This window comes from Hylobates moloch, unplaced genomic scaffold, assembly GCF_009828535.3.
Source record: "Hylobates moloch isolate HMO894 unplaced genomic scaffold, HMol_V3 SCAFFOLD_11, whole genome shotgun sequence".
NCBI classification, from domain to species: domain Eukaryota; kingdom Metazoa; phylum Chordata; class Mammalia; order Primates; family Hylobatidae; genus Hylobates; species Hylobates moloch.
Window position 1 is genome coordinate 31,414,542 of NW_026652286.1, and position 20,963 is coordinate 31,435,504.

The following is a 20,963-nucleotide window of genomic DNA, read 5'->3' on the forward strand; positions in this document are numbered from 1 at the left end:
AAATATATGACATTTAATATCTAATGATTAATTTACTTAAAATATGATTGATTCTATAGAATAAAAAATAACCATACATAATGAGGTTTAAAACATATGGAACTAATACCTATGACAGCAATAATACAAAATAAAGGTGTTTTAAAGTTCCTTACATTGTATTTGAAATGGTATATTATTGAAGGTAGACTGTTGTAAGTTAAAGATGCATATAATAAACCCTGGATCAATCATTTAAATAATGAAATAAAGAGGTATAGTTAATAAACCAATAGAGGAGATAGGTAGAATTCTAAAAAATAATAATAATTAAAAAGCCAAGAAAAGAGGAACAAAGGAACAAAGGACAAATTAAAAATAGGAAGATGGTAGACTTAACAATTATTACATTAAATCTAAATGGACTAATTATACTAATTTTTAAAAGGCAGAGATTATCAGGTTGGATTAACAAAAAACAAGACCCAATTAATATGCTAACTACAAGAGACATAATAAATATAAAGATGTAAATATGTTAAAAGGTTTTCTGAAGATGTACCATGAAAACACTAATGATAAGAAGGCTTAAAAGGCTATATTCATATAAATGTAGACTCCAGGAGAAGGAATATTATCAGAGATAAAGAAGGACATTTCATAATGATTAAAGGTTCAATTAACCAAGAAGACATAATATTTCTGCGTGTATACATGTATTAATAATAACAGAGCTTCAAAATACATGAAGCAAAATAATGACAGAACTAAAGGAAGAAAAAAACACAGCCACAGTCTAATTATTCTTGGTGATTTTACCACACCTGTTTTAGAATTTGATAAAACAAGTAGACAGAAAAATCTGTAAGACTGTAGAAGACCTGAACAAAATTATCAACTTAACCTAATTGATGTTGCTAGAACACTACACTAAAAAACATCTGGATAATTATTATTTTCAAGGGAATAAGGAACATCCCCAAGATAAGGCATATGCTGGACTATAAAACAAATCTCAAATGTAAAATGACTGAAACTATAATGGGTATATTTTCTGACATGGAAATGAAGTACAAATCAATAACAAAATGAAACATTTTTAAATTCAAAGTATTTGGCAATTAAACCACATATTTCTAAATAAACCATTTACCAAAGAAGAAAGAACAAGGAAAATTGTAAAGTATTTTAAACTAAATGATAATGAAAACCCAACCTAACAAAATGTGTGGGATGCAGCTAAAGTAATACTTAGAAGGAAATTAATATCTTTAAATGCTAATATTAAATATAGTCTTAAAAAATTGCCTGTAAATTCAAGACAAATTCAATCAGAATTCCAGAAAGTCTTTTCTTTTTTGGTAGGAAAACCAATTCTAAAATTTATCTGAAAATGCAAAGGACCTAGTGTAGCCAAAACAAATTTGAAATAGAAGAACAAATTCTTATTCCACATGATTTCAAAACTTATTATAAGGCTGCAACAATGAAGACAGTTTGGTATTATAGTAACGATAATGAATTGATTAATAGAACAGAAAAGAGAATTAAGAAATAGATCTACAAACACACACACACAAACACACACACACATACACACTCTATACAGAGCCATTTGATTTTCAACAGTTAAGCCAAGATAACTTATTGGGAAAAAGATAATCTTTTTGACAAATGTTGCTGGAACAACTGGATATTTATATGAAAGAAAACTGACTTTATCTTTTACCTCATACCATACATACAAAATAAATTAAAATTGATCATAGACCTAAATATAAAACTAAACTCTAAAGTTTCTAGAAGAAAACATAGGAAAAAAATCTTTGTGATATTGAAAAAGACAAAAATTTCATAGAGAGAATCCAGAAAATACTAGTCATTAAAAAATTGATAATTGAATCACATTAAAGTGAAAACTCTAGCTCCTCAAAAGACACAAAGAAACAAAGAGGCATGCTGTAGACTAGGTAAAAATGTTTACATTACATATATTTGAGAGATGACTTCACAACCCAATGCAAAAATGGGCAAAATATATATGAATGGTCAAAAAGCATATGAAAATATGCTCAATATCTTAGTCATTAAGGAAATATAAATAAAACTACATTAAAATACCACTTCATATCCTCTGGGATGACAAAATTAAAGTGCTAACACTAAGACATATTGTTGAGGATATGCAACAACTAGAACACTCATACATTGTTGGTAGAAGTATAAAATGGTGCAACCACTTTGGAAAACCTTTTGGCAGTTTATAAAAATAAAGTCAGGCACATAGCTACCCCACTTTTACAGGAAATTCAATTTTTAAAGGGGAAAATAGATATATATTCATAAAAAGACTTGTGAATGAATTTGTATATTAGTTTTATTTCTAATACATCTAAACTGAAAACAACCCACATGTCCATAGACAGATGAATAGATACACATTATACACACATTATGTGGTGTGTTCACAAAATGGAAATTAATAAAAAGGACCAGACTACTAATTCATGCTACTGTCAACAGGAATGAATCTCAAAAACTTTATGCTGAGTGAATGAATCCATATCCAAAAAAGAATATATTGTATACTTTCATTTTTATGAAATTCAAGAATAGGCGAAATTATTTTATAGTGATAGAAATCATATCAGTGGTTGCCTGAGTCCAGGAGCATGGATGATTGCCTGGAAAGGGAGCATAAGATAACTTTTTAGAAATGTTCTGTATCTTCTTTTGGGGGGTGGAGCTACATGAGTATATAATTGGTCACAACTTATTAAATTTATATTTTAAATGGGTGCATTTTATTATATGTAAATTATATATGAATATAGTTAATTAAAAAAACTAGTTTTATAGCTGCTTGACACACAATAGTCATGATCTTTTTATGTACATCAAGGAATTAGTTTTAGCACTTTTTCTGTGCAGAGCTCTGGGTTAAGCATTATGGAAAAACACAAAGTGGTATCAGAAACATTCCCTGACCATCAAGAAACTTAATATGTAGTTATCATATTGTGGTATAAACTTGATCACATAATTAATCAGATGGTGGTAAAAACTGATAAGTACTAGTGGTGGTAGATGTAAAAGGAGTCATGAAATTCAGAGTTAAATTAGTTGATTGATAGATGAGAAGACTATAAAAAATACAGTGCCTGACAGATACGTGCTCAGCAAGTGTTAATTATTTTCCTTGAGGGGATGAGAATTTATGTTTGAAGTGATGAATCAAGGCATAATTGAGGAGGTGGCATTTGATGTAGGCACAGTAGAATAGGAGGGTTTTTCATAAGTCAAAAAGTGGGGAGACATTCAGGTCAGGAGGATGTGGTGATCAAAGAGGGGAAGTGAAAAAGCACAGGTATGTACAGTGGAGATAGGCATGCTTGGTGTACTCATTTGGACAAAAAGAAGAGTTTCATGTAAATAGAATAATAGGAAATTAATGACCAGGGTCAAACTATAAAGGGTCCGTAAAACCAAATTGAGGAATATAACCTTGTTTTAAATTGATCTTTTGTGGATTGCCAATATATAAAGTAAAACAGATAAAAATTGATATTTTATCAGTAAAAACTTATTTTATAATTTAATATTATGACATTAAATATAAAGTCAATCAGAACAGTGAAGCTGTTTTGAACACATAACTTTGAAATTAGGGACTGCTGATCTCAGATGAAAGGGTTTTTTTTGTTTTTTTTTTTTAATGAGCCTCAGTTTTCACTTAATTTCTGCTGTGTTTTCTTTTGGTTGCATCATGTTGAGAAAGTCCTAATTTATATAGACAAGTTATTGTAAGTAGCAATGCTTTAAACGTTTACCTTAAGGTCTTTGTATATCTTTCAATGAAGCAAGAAGTTTATTTCAAAGTACAGTCACATGTTGCTTGACAATGAGGATAAATTCAGAGAAATGCATCCTTAGGCAATTTCATTGTCATGCAAACATCATTGAGGGTACTTACACAAACCTAGATGGTATGGCCTAGTACACACCTAGGCTATATAGTATAGCCTATTGATCTTAGGCTACAAACCTGTGCAGCATGTTACTGTACTTAACACTGTAGGCAGTTGTAACACAATGATAAATAATTGTGGATCTAAACATAGAAAAGGTACAGTAAATATATGATTATGCTCTTATGCAAGACTACCATTGTATGTGGAGTTTGTCTTTATGCAGCTCATGACTGTATACATAATAAATATTTTAATGTGGTAGTACAAATTAACTCTTTGGTGGTTTCCAGATGGTTAAAATTTAGAATATAGCACATTCGTGTACGTATGACACTTTTGGTTATGGTTTTCATAATGTTCAGATTTTTTTTTTAAGTTGCAACTTGCAAAAACCCAACTCAAATTAATAGGAATGTATTGGCTTACATTACCAAAAGCCCAGGAATAAAATTCAGTTTTATCTATTTTGGGATGTAAGTATGCTAACATGATGTAAAGATTTTTTTCTGTATCCATTCTTATTGCTGCTCCTTCTGCCTTTCTTTGTATTTTTGGCTTCATTCACTCTTATTGCAGGCAGGCTCTATCTATGTGCCAGGTGGGATGGTCATGACTGTCCACAGGCTTATAGCTTCCAACCTGAGCATGAGAGAGCTTTAGATAGTTCCAGCAAGTAATTCTGATTGGATTAAATTTCTCTTTGTGTGGCAAGGGGGAGCAGTAGAAGGCAAGCAACACAGAACTATGATTGACCACTCTCATCAAGACAACAGAAGTCAGAAATATTTTCCCAAAGAAACCAAAATAAAGAATATAGGACACATTGGATACAAAAATTATTATTTCCACAGAAATTAGAATACAGTTTTAAAAAAGTGAAGCATGTATTTTAAAAAGTAAAAATGAAACAAATAGTTGTAGAACCCAAAGAGCAGGAGCAGAAAATAGGGTATAGAGAAGACGTCACGATGAGTAATATTTTAGCAACATGGACAGCCATAGTTTCTAATGGAATGTTTTTATTCCATTAAAATTGTGGCACATCTGAAGGCCTCCTGGGCAATAAGCTACAGTGAAAAACCAAGGCTTCAGCCTGCACATGTACTTCTGATAGATGAAAATAAAACTTACCTTGGAAGGAATTACCTTATGAGTTCAACAGTAATTTTAGGAAACTGTTACCTATTCATTAGTGGATGGTATTCAGAAAAGGAGAGCTTTTAATTCAAACAAAATAAAGCATTATGGAAAAAGAATTGTGGAGGAAAGGAAAACCAGCATAAGTGAGTGTGCATAGGAGAACTGGCAGTTGACCACTATTGGTTTTCTTTCTTTTTTTTTTTTTTTGAGACGGAGTCTTGCTCTGTCACCCAGGCTGGAGTGCAGTGGCGCGATCTCGGCTCACTGCAAGCTCCGCCTCCCGGGTTCACGCCATTCTTCTGCCTCAGCCTCTCCGAGTAGCTGGGACTACAGGCGCCCGCCACCACGCCCGGCTAATTTTTTGTATTTTTAGTAGAGACGGGGTTTCACCGTGGTCTCGATCTCCTGACCTCGTGATCTGCCCGCCTTGGCCTCCCAAAGTGCTGGGATTACAAGCGTGAGCCACCGCGCCCGGCCCACTATTGGTTTTCATTGCAGTATGTGGGATTTTTTGCACCCCTCTCCAAAGAATTAGAGTGTCTTACTTTATATCTGAAGCAAATAATTAGAAAATTTTTTATTTTTCACTTTTGGATACTACATTGTGGGGACAATCAAACCTATGTTCAAATAATGATTTAAATAGTCATGTCAGCAAAACAAGCACTGCACTGAAGTTAGGGCTCTGCCACCAACATTTTAACATTGGCAAGACAGGTGACTTCTTTATCTTGGCTCTTTTCTCGTTTCTGAAATGAGGGTATTGGTGTTTATGATCATTGAAGTCTTTTTTAGCTATAGCAGCAGGCCATAGGTTTCTGAATCATCTGCTGTATGTTTCCCTCTTTTTCTAGATTGGCATTGATAACAGTTGTGCTTTGAAGGAAATTTCAGAAGTTGCTTTTGAACAATTCCTGTTATTGTTATAGGTGTTAGGCAGCCTTGGAAAGCAGACAAAAGAGATACCTCTTACCTGCACCTATAGAACAATGTGACTTTCACTGATGTATGTTAAGTACTGGTTTTAACGAATGCCTATGAAAAAAATATCTAAGACTTTGGCAGATAAAAATTGTGTGTAGAGAGAATATTTTACCGCTTATGATGATGTCTGTATGTATATGTGCAGGTTTCAAATGTGGTATGGAGCTTTTTCTTCCTTATGAGCATTCCAAAATCTTGCATCTAACAGTTGTAATTACATTTCCAGTAGCTTCCACTGCCACACACACACACACACACACACACAGACACACACACACACCCTATATTATCTAGTAAAGTGGTTTTAGAATTAACATTTTTCCTGGAAGGAATATATCTGATTTAATGACCAAATCGTTTTAAGGCAGCACAACAGAATTTCACAGGAACTAAATCTATTTTTTCACACCGACCATGCATGTTTTACTCAAGCATTGAGTCATTAGCATGTTTATAATGGTTCTAATTTAGCACAACATTTTCTGAATTTTATCCTTGAGTCATTTACAAATTGTTCATATTGAGTAAACAAAGGAAACAGATTGCATTTTATACTTAGTAATTTATCTGAAAGAAGAGGGGAGGGTTAATTGTTTTAAAGTTTTGGTCTGTTTGGGGAAGTGAGCCTGCTTTTTCATTGCTAGGCATAAATGCCATTTCTCATCTTTTTGGTAATGGGAGAGGGGTGTTATGGAGGAGTAAAATGAAAAATTAGGACCAGGACAAGATTGGCCACTCCCAGAGGGGAGTGTGGAGCAAAAGGGGAGCTGGCACGAGATTATCCAAAACAGTTGGTGCATTCCTTAATGATCAAGTGCTTGAGAAGTCCAGCTCTTCCTGGCAGAGCATCTGTGTTGATGTTTATATCATTGCCCTGCTGTATGGGAAAGGCATGCTTTCTCTTGCTGCTTGGCTAAAAATAGGACGGAATATAGTATTGTATGAGATATTTTAAGATAGCAAAAACATTTAAGAGGTTAAAGGTTTGACTTTTGGATCAAAAAAGATCAGTAATATAACTCCTTGTGTTACTTGCAGATTGGCTTTTATCTAGAGTTTGCTAGTGATTCGTACTCTTGGTTAGGGAAGTCATTCTAGGTTTATTTGGTGTAGTCTGAAAAACCCACTCTGCTGTCTTTTCTGTCAGCTTCCCAGCGTGAAGAGCAGGCCTGAAAACAGCCTCTATTTATACTCCCTTGTTCTTATTTGGAAAATCAGTTGTTTCATTGGAGAGAGAGGGAGAGGGGGAGAGAGAGAGAAGAGCATGAGCAGTCGTCAGGGAGTGTGCTTTGTACGTTATAGTGACTTCAAAATAAAACTGGCACATTTTAGTGTCTAATTATTTTTAGTGAGCTTGGAGGGTTTTAATTAAAATTTAAGAGTGCTCTTCAAGCTCTCCAAGTTCCAATTTTATCCCACTGTATTGTGGAGCACTTGCCACTGTGGAAAAATGTACAGTAACTGGCATGTGCAACTCTGTGTTTCCTAATGAAAAATGTGGGATGGATAATCAGTGGGGATATAAATATATTTTGCTGGATTTAATTGTAAACCAAGGTCATGGATACTTTTGATAAGTTATCATTGTTCTTGGATAAATAGAAAAATTTATTACATTTGAAATTTATGATTCCTATGGCAAAAATAAAAGGAATTGCTTTACTATTTTCTCAAAGTGTTAATAAGCAATAGAAAATCTGCACATAGAGCCAGCAGCAATTGTTCTCCTCACTAAAATATTTTGAAGATATTTTTTATGTTGTTTCTAGTGTTTTAGCATTTTTAAGTTTAAATATCACGAGGTAAAAGGAAAATAAGTGTTTGCTTATAGGTAGATTGTTGTAAAGTGCAATAAAGATTTGTCACATTATCTCTTCCTCTTCCCCATGCTGTAAGTTTAATGACAATTTATTTATTTTTTTGATCTATCTGAAATACCTTTATTTTGTACAGTGTGGGAGTTAATACTGCTGCAGATTTGTCTGATGAGAAGTAATTTAAAATTGTTCCTAAAATATCATCATACAGATTAGGAATCAATATCTCACATACTCTTTCTTTTCATCTTTCTTACATCATGAAATTAATTACTAAGTTAATTAGCAGAAACATTACTCAGCTGTGATAAAGCATTCTTGACTTACCTGGCCAGAAACCTAAGTACTTAGGAAGCAGAAACATTGCTTTGTAATTTATTATGCATGATATTTTAAAAACAAAATAGTTCTGAATTCTATCTTCCTTTTCTCTCAAATTTCTTGAAAGAGAAAAGCTTAAATTTGAAAAGGGAAAGAAAAAACCAGAAACAATGCAACTAATAATTTATAATACATCAAAACGTTTACATCCTTGCTTAAATTATAGGTGAGAACTGAAGTCCAGCTCGCGATTTTTGATAGTACCCTTTTAATCATTATTATTTATAAAAATTAGAGAAGATAAAGTCCTGCATTTCATTGAATAAATATTGGTCAATGGAAACAGATTCTTTTAAAGTAAGAGGAATTAATTTTGGCATTTTCTTTTTTTTTTTTTTTTTTTTGAGACGGAGTCTCGCTCTGTCGCCCAGGCTGGAGTGCAGTGGCGCAATCTCGGCTCACTGCAAGCTCCGCCTCCCGGGTTCACGCCATTCTCCTGCCTCAGCCTCTCCGAGTAGCTGGGACTACAGGCGCCCGCCACCACGCCCGGCTAATTTTTTGTATTTTTAGTAGAGACGGGGTTTCACCGTGGTCTCGATCTCCTGACCTTGTGATCCGCCCGCCTCAGCCTCCCAAAGTGCTGGGATTACAAGCGTGAGCCACCGCGCCCGGCAATTTTGGCATTTTCTATTTCAATAAAACTTTAGCATAATGTTACTTTAGCATTATGACTTACATTCGTTTTTTAAAAATATGTACATATTATGGTGACATTTTTCATGCTATAATGTTGTGATTCTTTATTTCCATTTCCAAAAAGCATATATTTTCTCTCCTGTTTTTCAGATGATGACAACTTAAAGACATTAAACTTGGAAAAGTCAAAGCCAGATAATAAATTTACTGCATATTGTTTAATTGTTTTGAGGATGGTGGCAGCGTTGTAACTAATTAGTTAGTTGTTTTCAAATTAATTTGTAAAATACATTTATGTGTATAAAATAATCCAAGAGTGTCTTGGGGCTGTTCAGTCCTTTTTTTCCATTTGGAATCTTACATGATTACTGTGTTAAAGCCACTCAGTGTGATCTTACTCTTTCCATGTACATAATGCAAACAGGCCTTCTTTACTTATTTTTACCACTTTGATTTTTGCATTTATGCTCGATCAGAATAGGGCAAAGTATGATCTGATCAATTGCCTCTGTAATACTAATATCCCATTGATGTAGTTGAGGAATGTGGCACAAAGAGAATGGATCCTTACTTTTAATTTGTACCCATACCTGGATATTGTTTTGAGATAGAAATTTGAAAACATAAATTTTATTTGTAACTTTGTATCAATTACATATTTTCTCATTTCAAATCAGGAACTTTTTGGTGGTAGCAGTAGTGTCTTCTGCTTATACAGTGCTTAGTAACAATTCACTTCTGAGAAAAAATCTCATCCTACTTGCTCTACATTATTACATGGAGAATGCTTAGCACCAATTGTGGTATGCCCCTAGAGGTTTGGCAGTCAGATAATGGGGTAGAAAGCAGTCATTTGTCAAGAGACTTTCTTACAGGTTCGAGTCTTCCTGGAATCTCCTAGTCTTGAGATTAAACATTGATAAGCTTGTATGTAGTAACTTTCATTGTCCTATAGATAAAGGCAATCAGTGGTTGCTATTAAATATTTTCATGGCTGAAAATGTAGATGTGCAAAGGCTGCTTTATTTTTTCCCTCAGTTTCTTCTACTGAAATGGGAACTCATATAGCTAGATTAACTGAGCATTGCAGTAAGGATTAATTTTCTAATAGGAATGCGAAACGCTTTGAAGTTATTAGCCATTTTATTAATGAATAGCTTTTATATAAAGCTGTGTCCACATGGTTTGATTTATATTTGACGTGTGTATTCCTGTTGTTCATATAGCTCTCTTTTTCTCCCATGAAGTTTTAGCATTCTTTTCTTGGAGCTCTAAAAAATTTCAGGTCTATTTATAGAAATGAGAGACATATTTTAGCCTGTTTTACATCCTAACATGTATTCAATCCTAGTATATGGACTTAATCTGAATTTGTTATTATTACAAATAAATTGGGCTTTTATCTTTGACTACTATAATATATGCTCTCGACTCAAACTTTAGCTAAAGAAGTTATGCTTTTTTATCAGTAATTATTAGCTTAGTGCACTGATATAACATATGAAAGGGTAAAAAAAAACAGAATTGGTTAAGATATTAAACTAAAAACTTTTTGTTGACTATTCTTATCCATACTCTAATGTTATATCAATCTCTTTCAGAAATTTAAACCTGATTTGAGAAAAAGTAATCTGTGACAGGCATGGATTTGAAGAATTGCTTCCTAACTCTTAACTTAGTATTATCACTTTTATGACTTTAGCATAAAAACAAAATAAGTATAGAACAAAATATATATCTCATTTCTGAATTTGAATAAAAAATAGTAAGAGGCTATTTAAGCAATTAAATACAACCCGAACATATGCATGTGCATGTTGGCTCCATTGGAACATCACTCAGAATCCAATTTTGAAGCACACTAGTAGATCATTTGTTGAAGACTGAGAAAATAATAGGAAATAATGGAATAAAGAAAGAAGGAAGGTAGGAAGGAAGGAAAAAGGGAGGGAAGAAGTAAGGGAATGGGCAAGGAGCTTTCATTTAATAAAATCAAGCTGACTTCTATTTAGACAGAACTTTAGCTCTGTCATAGCCAGTTCGGATGGTTGTTCTTCATCAGCCGTTTTTACAGCACGCTGATCTGGATTCTATCCCTTCCTTGATTGATTGATTGTGTCACAGACAAATGTTAATTGTTTTTTCACCAATACTTTCTAACCATGCAGTGGTCTTCTCATCTCTTAGCCAGGGCTCACGGTCGTTTTCTGAAGCTTATCTAGCTTCTAAAGCCCTTTAGATCCATCTTGACCTTACTGTCATTCTGAAAAATTCAAGGAGGATTTAGAAGCTGGAGAAAAGAAAATGAAAGGGAAAATACTAAAGAGATAGGTGCTGATACATGAGAGAAAACGCATTTAGAATTGGAGTAACTGTTTTAAATATAATTTTAAAAGGAAGTTATCAGAATTTTGACACTTGGAATGTTAAAGTTTTATGGGAGTATGCTTTGCACTAAGGATTTAGTATTTAAATCTGCATTCCCTTTTGGAAACATGACCTATTTGTTAAGATTTGAGGCTTAAAAGATACAAATAAATAGTTGTAAGCAGTAGCGCCAGTTGCAAATCCATTTGCATAGAGAGCAGAAATAACTCATTGAGAAAAATTTGGTAATTATCAGGACATTCTAAAGTTTGGATTTCTGTAATCTTTATGAATCTTGATAAAAACAAGTATAATTACTCCCTGTATTTTAGTATGCTATTTAGAAATACAGTAGGGCAAATAATAAATGGCATTTATATAGGTATTTATGTAATAAAAATACGTATCAGTTTTTACATAGGAGAAAAGTTTTAGCAGTTTTATTACTAGGGGTCAGAAAACATCTTAATTTCATTTTCTTCTTGTTTTGCTCTAATTGGATATTTTATAAAAGTTAAATTTCTTTTTTAAGAACTAAGTGGTTACAGATTGACTAGGCTCTTCTCTCCTGAATATCTGTTATTGTTTCTTGCACAGCACATACATATTGCTTGGACTTAAAAAATATTGCCTGGATTAAAAGGAGTATCTAATGTTAAACTGATAGGAAAGAGCCCTCTTTTCTGTACTATCAGTCTAAGAAATGACAAATGCTGATTGAATATTAATAGAATTATAATACTAAAACAGATTATTGAGCATTATCTTTTTTCTCTTAGATGATAGTTTAAATAATTATCTGGTAAAAATAAACTTTGTGGTGGTATTTTATAATACACATTATAGAATAATGTAATTTTCTATATCCTGGGGTTCAAGCTACGGCAACAAAAACAGCTTTATGCATTCTTAAATGAGAATTTCCCCATAAACTGACTTTCTAAATTTGTAATAAATATATGTTTTTAATACTTACTTTTGTATTTTAATAGATTCCTCCTGCATGGAAAAACTACTTTCAAAAGATTGGAAGGAAAAAATGGAAAGACTAAATACCAGTGAACTTCTTGGAGAAATTAAAGGTACAACATAAAATATATCGAACATGTCGATGCAGTGATGTTATTTTGTATAACAATGTATTTGCTGATCTTCTGTACTATAACAGTAAATCTTACATCTAACATTTGATTGTACATGAGAGGGTGAATATTATACGTTTCTGAGCTTTTATTCCTTGCAATGTTTACAAACTGAAAAATTTCCCCACTTTTTCTATTAGTCTATAAAACATATAACTTATAGGATATGCTGCCTCATTAATTTACTTCACAAAAAAGTATAAAAACCTTATGTTAAAAGATGAGCAAATTAAGCTAAATATAGTCTTAGTTTTTTCTCTTAAAATTATAATAATAGCTTAATTTATGAATCCAAGTTATTTTGAATTTCTTCTAATCAAAATGGGTTGCCTGTAGCACCTTTAAAAATGTTTCTAGAGGCTGGGCGCGGTGGCTCACACTTGTAATCCCAGCACTTTGGGAGGCCGAGGCGAACGGATCACGTCAGGAGATCGAGACCACGGTGAAACCCCGTCTCTACTAAAAATACAAAAAATTAGCCGGGCGTGGTGGCGGGCGCCTGTAGTCCCAGCTACTCGGAGAGGCTGAGGCAGGAGAATGGCGTGAACCCGGGAGGCGGAGCTTGCAGTGAGCCGAGATTGCGCCACTGCACTCCAGCCTGGGCGACAGAGCGAGACTCTGTCTCAAAAAAAAAAAAAATGTTTCTAGAATGTGCTGTACATAATGGTTTATTGGGGGATTCTGAAGCCTATTTACCTTGGTTCAAATCCTGGCTCTGTCACTGGATGAGTAACTTTGGACAAGCCACTGAAGTTTTCTTTTTTTTTCTCTCTTTCTTTCTTTCTTTCTTTCTTTCTTTCTTTCTTTCTTTCTTTCTTTCTTTCTTTCTTTCCTTCTTTCTTTCTTTCTCTCTCTCTCTCTTTCTTTCTTTCTTTCTTTCTTTCTTTCTCTTTCTTCTTCTTTTTTTTTTTTTTTTGATGCAATCTCACTCTGTTGCCAGGCTGGAGTGCAGTGGCGTGATCTCAGCTCACTGCAACCTCTGCCTCCCGGGTTCAAGCGATTCTCCTGCCTCAGCCCCCTGAGTAGCTGGGACTACAGGCGTGCACCACCATGCCCAGCTAATTTTTGTATTTTTAGTAGAAAGGGGTTTCACCAGGCTGACCAGGATGTTCTTGATCTCTTGACCTCGCTATCTGCCTGTCTTGGCCTCCCAAATTGCTAGGATTACGGGCGTGAGTCACCGCACCGGGCCTGTTTTATGTTTTATAATCATCTCTAAAATGAGGATAATACAAGTATTTCCTTCATAAGCTCATTAAGAGAGTTAATACATGTATAGTTCTTAGAACAGTACCTGGCACTTAAGAAAGTACTCATGAGTTTAAGTTTGGTAGTTATTATTAATATACACAGACGATTCTATGTTGAATAAGCTCAAATTTCATTAGGTTTAGCATTTCGTGGTCTCTGACTCAGATGAGAATAAACATCTTTACTTTTGAATATATGTGATTAATATTATTATTTTTAGACATGTTAAGAAGTGGACTATCCCAATCCATTCAGATAGTAAGTTACCTTATCAGTCGGGAGTTATACTTTTTGCCTACTAACCAAACTCTTGCTGATTCATTTATGGAGAAGAAGTGCTGTATTATTATTATTTTTGCATTATGAATGAAATTCATGATCACGCATTAACTCTGTCAATCCTTACGGACAGATATCACTGTGATTTGCACTAACAGTTTGGGTACTTAGTTACATTAGTTTTCTGAATTTATCCAACAACTTTAGGTGAATCTTCCTATTGGTCATGGATAATATCTGAGTTAAGATGAAAATTTGATAATAATTATCTAATATAAATGTTATTTTGAATTTACTACAGAAAATTTCCTAGTTTTCAGGCATGTCATGTTCAACTCAAGTGAAGAGAAAAGGAAGTCATCTTTTTTCCCAGCAAATAATTAATAAATCATTGCATTAACTAATTATGTATCGAAACCAGTGGAAATTGGATATTATTTTGAGTTCCCCTACTTCTGTTTTGTACTCATAAAAGCCATTTGCTGTCTTGGAAAAAAAGAAACTCAACTTATTGATGGATACAAAGAAAGTCATTAGTGACATATTCTCTAACCAGCTGCAATAACATGGTGTTTGCTACTTTGCACGTCATTCTGTGTTTTCTTCCCTTTCCAAAGTCATTCCTTTTTATAACAGTGAGAACAGAAATGGTTTGTACAAAGGCAAGCTTTTTCCAGCATGAATGATGAGGGTCCTGCTTTCTCTTAGTAATGTGAAAACTAACATTTTATTATGTTTCAATTCAACATGGAGTTTTTGTACTTCAGGATATATTTTCTCCCCCACTTTCCATCTTTCTTTATATTTAATTCTAATTTTGAATTCAAAATTTAAAAAATGTGCTAGTCTTGGATACTTGAACTATATAAATCACAAAAGTGAATCACATGAAAAATTAGCCTTTTCAAATTCTTTAACCTTTTTTTCTAGATTCTTTGTGATATGTGAACTTTCATTTGTGTGTTATTCTGAGTTTCTTATGGGCATAAAATATAAGATTCTTACTAAATTTATCTTTATTTATTCTCCATTATCATCTCTTCATACATCCTAATCTTTTACAGAAAATGTACCAATAATATATTAATTTAAAAATGAAAAAATCAGTTAAAGTAGTATTGAAATAGTTTGAGTAAACTGCTGCCAAAACTCAACATACATTTTTATTCTGGTGGAAGCCAAGCCAGTTATTATCCACCTAAATTACTTCTCATTATCCTGAAATTTTAAAGTGACCTAAATTATATCTTTGAGGAATACATACAATCATGGATTATCAGTATTTAATATTATATCTCAAGTATTGTGTATTTTTGATAGCTCTTATATTTTTCTGATTATAAAATTCATATGTATTTATTTGTAAGAAACATAGCAAAAAACAAAAAGGTAGTGAAATTATCTTTTAATTCTACCTGTATCTTATTGTATATTCTTTCCATTTTAAATTATGCATACTTATGTTAATTTTTCCCATAAAATTAGAATCATCCCATTATAATTTTTTGTAACTATTTCCCCACTTAATGATATATTACGAATTTTCTTGAGATTGAGTTATCTTCCAAAATATCATTTTTGTTGGCAGAAAATATTGCATAAAGTGAGGTTTTCATAATGTTTTTATTGTTTGTTGGTTTAAAGAGCACCTATTTTGAAAACAGATAACATTTTTATTAAGACTTATCAACTTATTAGTGGTTATTTAGGTTATATTCTTAAAAGTGAAATTCCTGGGCCAAAGAGTTTGTTCTTTTTAAAAAGACTTTTGATTCATATTGCCAGTTACCCTTCAGGAAGAGTATAGTATTTTGTGCTCTCACCAATAGTATCTGCAGGTTTTTATTCTCTTGCCCTGAATAACAAGTATTATTAATATAAAAATTTCTTGCCATTTTTATAGGGGAAAAAACATATCATCGTTGATTTAATGAGTTTTTTGACTATTAGTGAGAATGAGGTGTTTTATCTACATTTATTTGCAATTAAATATCTCTTCCTTTGTGAACTGCATATTTATGTTGGTTGCCCATTTTTCCATTAAAAGACTTGACCAGTTCTCAATGTTTTCTAAGAACTCTTAATATATGTTTGAATAGTACTAAACTTTATTTGTGATATATGTTGCATTTTGTCCTTTGCTTTATTTTCTGGTTTTGTTGTGAATCTTTCCATCCCTTTTTTAATGCTTTTTTCTGTAGGGGGTTTGTTTAGAAAGGCTTCTTCATCCTGAAATTGAACAATATTCTGCTATATTTTCATCCAATTAATTGGCTGTATTTTTAAACACTTAACTATATAATACATCTTAAATATGTTTTGATGAATAATGTCAACTAGAAATATAACTTAATTTTATTCTCAAGCAGTTAACAAAATATCTATACTGTTTATTAAATAATCCATCTTACCTCCTCTGACTTGAAATAGCATCTTTTATTACACTCTGATTACATATTTGGAACCACTTATCAGATTTTGGTTCTATTCCATTGATTTTTCCATCTAAACTTTTATTAGTACTATGCTATATTAATCATTGTAACTTTAGTATCCTTCAAAAGTAAGTATTGCAAGACTACACTCATAATTTTCCTTTAAGGTGCTTCCATACTTCTTTAAAGTTTATCTTTAATTTATTTTATTAAGTTGTTAATGAAAATTCCAAAGTGATTTTTTAAAAGATTATATTACATTTATATGAAATGGTAGGATGAACTGACATCTTTATACTATTGAACTGCTCCATTCAAAGTCATTTATTCAGTTATTTTATGTCTCTCAATAATATTTTGTCTTTAAAATACAGATTCTGCACATTTGCACATTTCGTTTGATGTTTTCTTTCTTTTTTTTTTTTGAGACGGAGTCTCGCTCTGTCGCCCAGGCTGGAGTGCAGTGGCGCAATCTCGGCTCACTGCAAGCTCCGCCTCCCGGGTTCACGCCATTCTCCTGCCTCAGCCTCTCCGAGTAGCTGGGACTACAGGCGGCTGCCACCACGCCCGGCTAAATTTTGTATTTTTAGTAGAGACGGGGTTTCACCGTGGTCTCGATCTCCTGACCTCGTGATCCGCCCGACTTGGCCTCCCAAAGTGCTGGGATGATGTTTTCTTAATATTTAATATTTTTGCTTACTCTTGTGAATGAGATATTTTTCATTACATTTTCCTTTTGTTATATTTAGGAATGCTATTGAATTTTGCTGGTTAATTTTGTAACTTGCCTCTATTGAACTTGTAGGTGTAGTCATATTTCAATAGATATGTTTTCTCTTCCTTTTTGGTAGTTATATGTCCCTTTGCTACCCACTCCCACCCACCCTTCATACGTTCATTGCCTTGAATGCCAAGAATAATATTAAGTAATAGAGAGGTAATAGCAGATATTTCAGTGCAATTTTTAATTTATGGAGTTGTTTTTAATATTTCATATTAAGTATTCTATTGACTATTGATTAAAATATCATTTTATATATCATTGTATATATAATGATATATATAAAATATCATTGTATATATAATGATATATATAAAATATCATTGTATATATAATGATATATATAAACTATCATTGTATATATAATTATTTATAAATATCTTATATATATAATTTATATATAAATATCTTATATATAATGATATATATAAACTATCATTGTATATATAATGATATATATAAACTATCATTGTATATATAATGATATATATAAACTATCATTGTATATATAATGATATATATAAACTATCATTGTATATATAATGATATATATAAACTATCATTGTATATATATATATATATAAATATCTTGTATATATATGATATATATAAATATCTTTTATATATAATGATTATAATGATATATATAAAATATCATTATATATGATATATATAAAATATCATTTTATATCATTTTATATATTAAATATATTATATAAAATATATTTAAATATATCATTCTAGTCTACTAGGAGTTTGGTCTATTATGATAACTTGCATTTTATTTCATGGAATATCTTATTAGGTTTTGTTTTTCAAATTTGTCATTGAAATAAACCCTGATTAGTCGTGGTATAGTCTTGTTTAAATGTACTGCATCATTTTATTTGCTCATATTATAGTTGTTATAGTTATTTTTACAACTAATTATAAATTGATTAGAGTTTTCCATGTTTATATTACTTTTGTTAATTTTTTAGTAGCAGTGTTCATAGTTGAATTGAAAAACTTTTCCTCTTTTTCTTGATTATGTAAAATGTTGAATAAATAACATGAACTACTTATTCCTTGAAATTCTGAAAAATATTCTCATAAAACATCTAGGCCTAGAATTTTCTTTGGAGATTTCTTTTTAACATTTCTTTTTAACATCTACTTTTCTTTTAAGTCAGTTTTGCCATAAAATAGTTTTCCTAAATATTTTTTAAGAGAAGAAAACTCTTAAGGAATTGTATATCTCATGAGATTTTCAAATCTCATTGACTTCATACACATATTTTATTTTTAGTTCTTCCATTTATTTGCTGTTATAGATCCCATTTTTAGTTTTGCATATTTGTCTTCTCTTTTTTGTTCTTCGGTTTTACTTGCTAGTGGTTTTTCTATTTATTGCTCCACCTCCCCCAATAATCCAGTTTTTGGATTTGTCAATTGTGCTGCTTTTCAATATGCCAATTAATTCATTTTGCTTTTACCCTTATTATCTCTCCTTTCCTATTATTCTTATGCTTTTTCTTTTGTTTGTGTTTTGATATCTTTTAACTTGAATACTTCACTTAAATTTTTATTTAATGATAATGGTACTTTTGGCTATGAATATATTTCTAGAAATAGCTTTATTTATCCCATAAGTTTGTGCTTTTAGAACTCTGTCATTATTTTCTAAATATTCAACATTTGTATTATTTTCTAGCTGATCTGTGTTTATATATCATTCTTAACTGCACATATTCTCTTAGAGTCCTAGAGTGGAATGAAGCTGGGAAAGGGAGAGAACTCAGCCTTTATCACTGCCATTGGAAAATTCTATGTGATGGGTAGGTGCTAGAAGGAGAGTCAAGTGTGGGCACTAGAATGGATAAGGGCAATGATTCTTCAACTCAGGGAGCTTAATATTTTTACATATTTATTTTTACATAATAAAAGTAAATTATTATTTTCCCTTTTAGATTTTACTTAAAAAACCAGTGGTTTCTCATAAAATTTTATATCCGATTAACGTAAAGCAATGTTTCTAAAACTCCTTCATAGGAGTTGGAATACTGCTAAAATCTGAGAAACACTGAATCATAGAAATTTTTATGAGTATGTACCTGAGTCATGCCTAATATTCTTTTTTTATTGTCTATATGTAAGGTGGACATGAAGTTTTGATATACATAAATACAGTGAAATGATTACTAGTCGAGCAAATTAACATATGTATCACCTCACATAGTTACCTTGTTCTGTGTGTGTGGTAAAAGAACCTAAAATATACTCTCCTAGCGAGTTTACAGCATGCAGCACAATACTGTCAACTTTAGTTTTTATGTTGTAGAGTAGAGCTATAGACTTATTCATCCTACATACCTGCCACTTTGTACCCTTTGACCTACATCTCCCTATTCATCTCTCTCTTCTACCCCTGTTAACCACCATTCATAATATTCTTAAATAGAAAATCCCTCCTTAACTCCCTACCATTTTTTCATATGTAGCCTCCTTTCTAGCAGTACTGAGGATAGAATGCTATAATTGGCATAAATTTAATAGTAGTCATCTCAAATCAGGATTCAAACCAAGTTAATATTATTACAATTATTACAAAATAACTTTATTATTAAAACTTTAAATGAAATACAGAATAAAATGTTTACACTTTTACTTTGGCCTGGGTGCATCTGAAGTGTTGTGTCCCAGTCAGGGTCTCATTTTTTTTTTCTTTTTTTTTGAGATGGGGTCTTATTCTGTCGCCTAGGCAGGAGTGCATTGGTGCAATCTCGGCTCACTGCAACCTCTGCCTCCCGGGTTCAAGCGATTCTCCTGCCTTAGCCTCCTGAGTAGCTGGGATTACAGGCATGTGCCACCATGCCTGGCTAGTTTTTGTATTTTTAGTAGAGACAGGTTTTCACCATGTTGGTGAGACTGGACTTGAACTCATGACCTCAGCTGATCCGCCTGCCTCGGCCTCCCAAAGTGCTGGAATTACAGGCACGAGCCACTGCACTCGGCCTGGGTCTCATATTTTTAAGAGATCTATTGTCACATTAGTGTTTATCAGAATGACTAGAATAGTAAAGAGTTGTGAACATTTAGTGTGAATAGTAATTAAAGACCTAGGGAAGTTTGGCCTAATACATATTATTTGACTTGAAGTTTTATTGGATAGAAGGGGAGAATATTTGTTTTCTGCTGTTTTAGGGGGTTAAGGTAATAGGGAACTTGTTCTTAATAAAAAATTGAAATTAAGAACTTATAGCTGTGACATCGATAAGATTGGACTGCATTAGTAGAGAGTGCCTCAAGTATAAGTAGATGTTCGATAAATATTTGTTGAATGAGTTGGGCCTGGTGATGCGCACCTTTAGTCCCAGTTACTCAGAAGGTCAAGGCAGGAAGATCGCTTGACCCCACGAGGTGGAGACTGTGATTGCACCACTGCATTCCAGTCTGGGTAACAGAGTGAGACCTTGTCTTGAAAAAAATAAAACATTAAAAATTCAGAAATAATAAATATTTGTTGAATGAATGAATTAATTAAAGGATGAATTAATAAAATAAATGAAAATTGGGTTCTGGAAAATTTTAAGCAGAGATGTGGTACAGGGTATCCCCATGCTGGTGGAATGTTATCTTCATGATCTCCTAAGGTTCCTTTCAAATTAATACTACAGTTATTATACTTTCTTAATTAGAAGACTGACTTTCAAAATATGTTCTGTTTCCTGTCAATAAATAATTTGGTAAGTAACTTTTGTAAGATGTCTTATTGTTTACAAAGTAAACATCTAACATTATTTTATTTGAGTCATATAACA

The 20,963-nt window shown here is 32.3% G+C and overlaps 1 protein-coding gene across 1 annotated transcript in view; it reads left to right on the forward strand.

Annotated features, from left to right (window-relative positions):
- Positions 1-20,963, forward strand: part of LOC116477246 (transcription factor SOX-6-like) — a 538,874-nt gene that overhangs the window by 474,724 nt on the left and 43,187 nt on the right. The window contains exon 5 of the mRNA XM_032167961.2: positions 12,268-12,357. Coding sequence (XP_032023852.2) covers positions 12,268-12,357 — 90 coding nt within the window. The remainder of the gene's footprint in view (positions 1-12,267; positions 12,358-20,963) is intronic.